Source organism: Mandrillus leucophaeus, unplaced genomic scaffold (genome assembly GCF_000951045.1).
Source record: "Mandrillus leucophaeus isolate KB7577 unplaced genomic scaffold, Mleu.le_1.0 Scaffold23, whole genome shotgun sequence".
NCBI classification, from domain to species: Eukaryota; Metazoa; Chordata; class Mammalia; order Primates; family Cercopithecidae; genus Mandrillus; species Mandrillus leucophaeus.
In genome coordinates, this window is record NW_012102365.1 from 2,624,689 (window position 1) to 2,631,171 (window position 6,483).

The 6,483-nt window shown below is 48.9% G+C and overlaps 1 protein-coding gene across 1 annotated transcript in view; it reads left to right on the forward strand.

Annotated features, from left to right (window-relative positions):
- The first annotated feature begins 3,084 nt into the window (after positions 1 to 3,084).
- The window catches only part of SMPDL3B (sphingomyelin phosphodiesterase, acid-like 3B), a 29,018-nt gene continuing 25,619 nt past the window's right edge, over positions 3,085 to 6,483 (forward strand). The window contains 1 exon segment of the mRNA XM_011981713.1: positions 3,085 to 3,370. Within this exon segment, the coding sequence (XP_011837103.1) occupies positions 3,310 to 3,370 (61 nt within the window). The 5' untranslated portion in view covers positions 3,085 to 3,309.

Here is a 6,483-nt window from a genome sequence, read left to right on the forward strand (position 1 = left end):
TATTTATTTATTTATTTATTTATTTATTTAATGAGATGGAGTCTTGTTGTGTTGCCCAGGCTGGTCTTGAACTCCTGGGCTCAAGCAATCCTCCCATCTCAGCCTCCCAAAGTGCTGGGATTACAGGTGTGAACCACTGTGCTTGGCTGGAGGCATCTTTATCTAATTCACACAAAGGCCTAGAAGAGTCCCCTTTTCTACATTCACAAAGATATCTTATTGGTTACTGGTGGTGGTGATGATGGTATCTTCAGGGGACACTGACCAAAAAACTGAGGTATTTAAAAGAAGCCCTTGCAGGCCTGATGCGGTTACTGATGCCTGTAATCCCAGCACTTTGGGAGGGTGAGCTGGGCGGATCCCTTGAGCCCAAAAGTTTGAGACTCACCTGGGCAACCCAGCCAAACCCCCTTTTTGCTAAATATACAAAAATTAGCCGGGCGTGGTGGTGTGCACTTGTAGTCCCAGATACCTGAGAGGCTGAGGTGGGATGATTGCTTAAGCCTGGGAGTTCAGGGCTGTAATGAGCCATGATAGAGCCACTGTACTCTAGCCTGGGTGATAGAGCAAGACCCTGTCTCAAAAAAAAAAAAAAAAAAAAAGAAGAAGCCCTGCATGCAGTCAAAAGCTGAGTAAGACTCTAGCATCCGTCAGATGGGTTTATGAGGAGCTCCAGTGCCCTCCCAGGACTCTCTCCCTTGTTCCAATTTCAAGTGTAACCATTGCCAACTCCCTGCCCAGCCCTGGGAGCGCTGGCTGCCCTAGACTCCTTGCCTGCCCTCCTTCCCCACCAGTCCCATAGGTTACCTTCCATGCATACCTCGACATGCCTTGGATTATAAATCGGGCCACAGGCTCAGGGGCAAGAAAAATCACATGGCTTTATTTTCATTAAATCCATAGCAGTGGGTCTCTGAGCTTTCTTCCCCCTGGACTGGCAGAAGATTCAGTCTTGGTGATTATTTTGATGCCCCTCACTTCCTTGGGGTGACCTAGGCCCTAAACAGAAATGGGGTTTAGTCTGTAGTTGTTTGTGGGCATAATATACTCATTGGCTAAGGTTGCACAGTTCCTAGGGGCTGGAAATTCTGCTACATCTCTGACCCCAGGGACTTGGCTAGGCCAGGAGCCTTGTTGATTGATTTGTGTAATGCCCATGTTTTCCACTGAATGTAAGCCCTATGAGGGCAGAGGCTTTGCATTGTTCACCACTTTCTTTTTTCTTTCTTTCTTTTTTTTTTTTTTAGACGGCGTTTGCTCTTGTCACCCAGGCTGGAGTGTAACGGCGCGGTCTCTGCTCACTGCAACCTCCACCTCCTGGGCTCAAGAAATTCTCCTGCCTCACCGTGCCCGGTGGAATTACTGTTTTTTTTTGTTTTTTTTTTTTTTTTAAATATCTGATAATGTGTTAGAAAAAGAGAGTCCTAGCCAGGCGCAGTGGCTTACACCTGTAATCCCAGCACTTTGGGAGGCCAAGGCAGGCGGATCACCTGAAGTCAGGAGTTCGAGACCAGCCTGACCAATATGGAGAAACCCCATCTCTACTAAAAATACAAAATTAGCCAGGCGTGGTGGTGCATGCCTGTAATACCAGCTACTCGGGAGGCAGAGGCAGAATAATCGCTTGAACCCAGGAGGCAGAGGTTGCAGTGAGCCAAGATCGTGCCATTGCACTGCAGCCTGGGCAATAAGAGCGAAACTCCGTCTCAAAAAAAAAAAAAGAAAGAAAGAAAAAGAGAGTCCTTATCTTTTAGAGATACATACTGCTTATGTTCAGAATGATATGATCACTGGAATTTAACATAATACAGTGGGGGCCAGGTATGGTAGCTCATACCTGTAAGCTTAGTGCTTTGGGAGGTTGAGGTGGGAGGATCACTTGAGGCCAGGAGTTTGGGACCAGAATGAGTAATGCAGTAAGATGCTGTTTATACAAAAAAAAAGGGTGAGGTGGTGAGTGCCTATAGTTCCAGCTATTTCAGAGGTTGAGGCGGGAAGATAGCTTGAGTCCAGGAGGTCAAGACTGCAGTGAGCTATTATCTTGCCACTACACGCTAGCCTGGGTGGCAGAGTGAGACACCCCCCTTCTTTTTTTTTTTTTTTTTGAGACAGAGTCTTGCTCTGTCACCCAGGCTGGAATGTAATGGTGCAATCTTGGCTCACTGCAACTTCCACCTCCCAGGCTCAAGGGATCCTCCTGCCTCAGCCTCCCAAGTAGCTGGACTATAGACATGTATTACCACACCTGGCTAATTTTTGTATTTTTTGTAGAGATGGCGTTTCACTATGTTGCTCAGGATGGCCTCAAACTCCTGGGTTCAAGCGATCCTCCTGCCTTAGTCTCCCAAAGTGCTGGGATTATAGACATGAGCCACTGCAGCCGGCCTGAGACCCCTTCTGTAAAAAAATACATAAATAAATAAAAGTTAAAATAATAAAAAATTTTCAAAGTTGTTTAAATAGGGCTGGGCGTGCTGGTTCATGCCTGTAATCCCAGCACTTTGGGAGGCCAAGGCAGGCGGATCACCTGAAGTCAGGAGTTCGAGACCAGCCTGACCAATATGGAGAAACCCCATCTCTACTAAAAATACAAAATTAGCCAGGCGTGGTGGTGCATGCCTGTAGTCCCAGCTACTCAGGAGGCTGAGGCAGGAGAATGGCGTGAACCCAGGAGGTGGAGCTTGCAGTGAGCTGAGATCGCGCCACTGCACTCCAGCCTGGGTGACAGCGAGACTGTCTCAAAAAAATAAAAAGTTGTTTAAATACATAAAATAATCAAATGGGAGTATAGATGAAATAAGTGTGGCCATAAGTTCATAATTGCTGCAACTGGAGGAAGGTACTTGGGGGTTCATTCCATCATTCTCTCTCCTTCTGTTTCTGTTTGACCATTTCCATAATACAATGTTAAGAAAGGATTAAACATGTGTCACCTCCTCCTAGAAGCCCTCTCACATTCCTCAGTCTGAATTAGATCCCCCTTTCCGGGGCTTGCCAATTCACCTGACATGCTGACCTGCAGTTCTGTGGTTTGCCCCTCCCTCCTGGGGGCAGGGGCTGCACAGGCAGGAGAGGTGTGGCTTCCACTTAACGTCCAGATGCCCGCCTCCTCGGACTGGCACAGATCGCACCCTGCTGGGCAAAGGAGGAAGAGCCAGAGGATCCAGATGCCTTGGAGGACTTGGAACACCTGTAACAGGACAGGGAGTTCTGCTCAGGCACGTGGCCACAGAAAACTACTTGGGAAGCCTGCGGTGAGAACAACAGCTCCTGGAGAATCCCACCACTCTGGTGAAGTGAGCCCCGAGGATGAGGCTGCTCGCCTGGCAGATTTTCCTGGCCCACTGGGGAGGTGCCAGGGCTGAACCAGGTATAGTACTGGGAATGTCTGCTATGCCTTTGTTTTGTACTATGAACTCTGGGGCTGCTGGAAGCTGCTCGCAGCAAACTTGAAGGTGCTTCTAAAGACAGCAAGGCAGGAGCTAGGGTAGGGAGGCAGGGTGGGGAGAGCTAGTGGGCCTTGGCGAGTGCTGTTTGAGCCTGAAGATTTTAAATGGAGGTGACAGCTGGCCAGGGAGGGACACCGATGTTGCGAAGAGGTCTGGGTACATGAGAGCTAGCTAATTAGTAGAGGTAGGAGGTGGCAGGAAAGATTCGTGGACTCATTCAACAAATGAGGTCCTTTTCTGTACCACACATTATTCTAGGAGCCAGAGATATATCAGAGAAAAAAACAAAGTCCCGGTCTTAATGAAGGTGGGAGAATGAGTTGAGCCCAGGAGGTCGAGGCTGCAGTGAGCCAGGATCACGCTACTGCACTCCAGCTGGGTTTTTTTTTTTTTTTTTTTTTTGTAGAGGCACGGTTTTGAACTCCTGGCCTCCCAAAGCACTGGGATTACCGGTGTGAGCCAATGCACGTGGCCCATGAAATTTTTAATATTGCTTTTGAAATGAATTGTTGATTGTGAATTACTTGATTTTCGTAGTTTTTGTTTTTCCTGCACTTTTAGAGTCAATACATTTTTTTTTTCCCCAAGTCTCAGATATTTCTGTGGACCTTGCAGAGCTATGAGGCCTTGGGCCCTATGTCTGTTGTCCCTAGTGGGCATAAAGGCCTGGTGACCCCCTTTGGTGAAGGAGGAGGTGGGCCAGGACACCTTTTCGCTTGCCCAGGGATGCACTATGCCCACTAGTCCTCCTCTCAGAGATGGTCATCTGGGGCAGACAGGCTCTATCTTCATCTTGTTTCCCTTCAGATGTCCTGCCTGCCCCTGCACTTTACCTGTGGACAGCAGCCAAGGACACGCTAGGGCTGGCTGGGTAGGACGTGGCCACTCCCCACCTTGTCCTTCTCTCATGGTGAGAGGGGGCCTTGTAGAACCCCCCCAGGAACCAAATGTGGAGTAACCACTGCTTCCCATTTACGGTGTTCTGTTCATCATCTCACATTTCTCATTTTAATTCTCATGAGGGCCCCAAGGGGTAGGGGGCGCTGTTATCTTGATTTTACAGAAGAGGAAACAGGCCCAGGGGAAGGTTCTGCTGTTCACACAGCTATGGGGTGGTGCAACAGGATTCCTCCCAGGTCTGTGGCCTCAGCTACTCACTGTACTCAATATCAAATTGATTTATCTTCTCAGTAATAAATGAATAACAATGATAGCGGAGATTGGTATACCTTTCTAGAAAACTGCAGTTACAGATGAATACTGTCTTGCTGTGAAAGGTCCAAGCAGTGCGAATGTAGAAAGCCTCTTAGCTTTAACGAGATCCCCAGTGAAGCATCTGGACAGTGACATTTGAGAAGTTCTGGTCTAAACGGTAAAGCATTAAAGTGCCCAGGCCCCCACACCTCCCCAGTCTCACTCCTGGCCCCAGGGGTAATTGCAGGTAATGGTGTGGTGTGTTGGGATTGTCCTGTATAAGCCCTTTCTCCTTCACTATCTTATCTGATGCTCACTGAGAGGCAGGCCAGATGTCAACATCCTGTGGCTCAGTGAGGCCTGGTGGCTTGCCCAGAGCCCCTAGGCAAACACATGGAAGAGCCTGGATTAGAAACCAGATCTCCCACCTCCCCATCCATGGTCCCGACATGCTAATTAGAGCTTAATTATTTTGATGTAGGGCCTGGAAGCTGGTGGATCCCATATTCTTACGGAAAACATGTATTATTACAGCCACTTTCTGGAGGGGGAGTTCCAAGTCAACAGGCATGACAACATTGTGTCTCAGCTTTGGGGTCAGAGAGGTCTGGGTTTGAGCCTTAGTTTGCTCATCTATGCAGTGGGCATAAGAATCCCCATCTCACAGACTGGCTGCCAGGATGAAATGAGATCAGTGTATGAAAGCCCGGGCACCTAGCCAACATGGTTTGAGTGCCTACAGTTCTAACTGGCCTCCCCACAGCCTTGTTCATTCATTGAACGTGCATTTGCACGTCTTCCACGTCCCAGACACCCTTCTAGGCACTGAGAACATAGAGATAAACAAGATGGGCTTGGTGCTCTCATGGAACTGACGTTGTAAACAGGGAAGATGGACAATAAGCAAGCCAACAAGGTAAGTTCACATGTGAGAGTGCTCTGAGGAAAAGGAAGCTGGGGGAAGCAATAGCTAGTGACCAGACAGGCAGGGGAGGTGGCACTTGAGGTGGTCAGGGGAGCCTTCTGAGGAGTGACCTTGGGGCAGAGGCCTGAATGAGGAGGAGACAGTCGCATGATGATGTGGGAAGATTGGGTAATGCCATGGCGTAGTCAGGAAAGAGGCCCTGTGAGGAGAAGCAGCTTGGCTGAGGGTGGTGGGTTGGGCTGAGCTGACAAGGTCGCTGGGATCTGCACCCCCACAATGAGGAGGCTGGACCCCAAGGAGGTGGAGCTGCCCGCCTGGACCTCTAGCTCTCTCCACCATTCTGTCCACTAGCCTGGCCTCTCCTGGAGTCAGCACACGTACACACACAGACACACATGCACACACACATAAACACACATGCACGTACACACACCTTTCAGTAGGATGTGCCAGAGAGGCTGGAAAGTAGTTTCAGTTCTACACACTGGCTAGAAAACGACAACTGACACGTGAGATGAGGAGTTTCCGGAGTGTAGAAATGTTCCTGAATACTTTGGGGGCTGACGTCAAAGGGGCCAAACTGCTCAGTGTTTGTAGTTAACTGAGAAAGAGCCAGCTTGAGGTAGGGGAATAGCCTCTTTCTCTGTCTGCAGAGGAAGCGTGAAGACCATGTGCCTGAGAGAAAGGCAAAGGGTCTCCCACCACATCCATCCTGGCCAGCCTGGCTCTGGGCTTGGAAGCAGATGAGAGCCAATCACAGTCTCAGCTTAGGGACTTGGGATGCCTACCAACTCTGCCCAACTCTGCCCCCCAACTAACTGGTATGAGGCAGTTCATTCCTTTACTCTGGCTTGGGTTTTTGTCACTACAGGAATTATTTCTGTTCCTGTTTTTTCCTTTTTTTTTTTTTTTTTT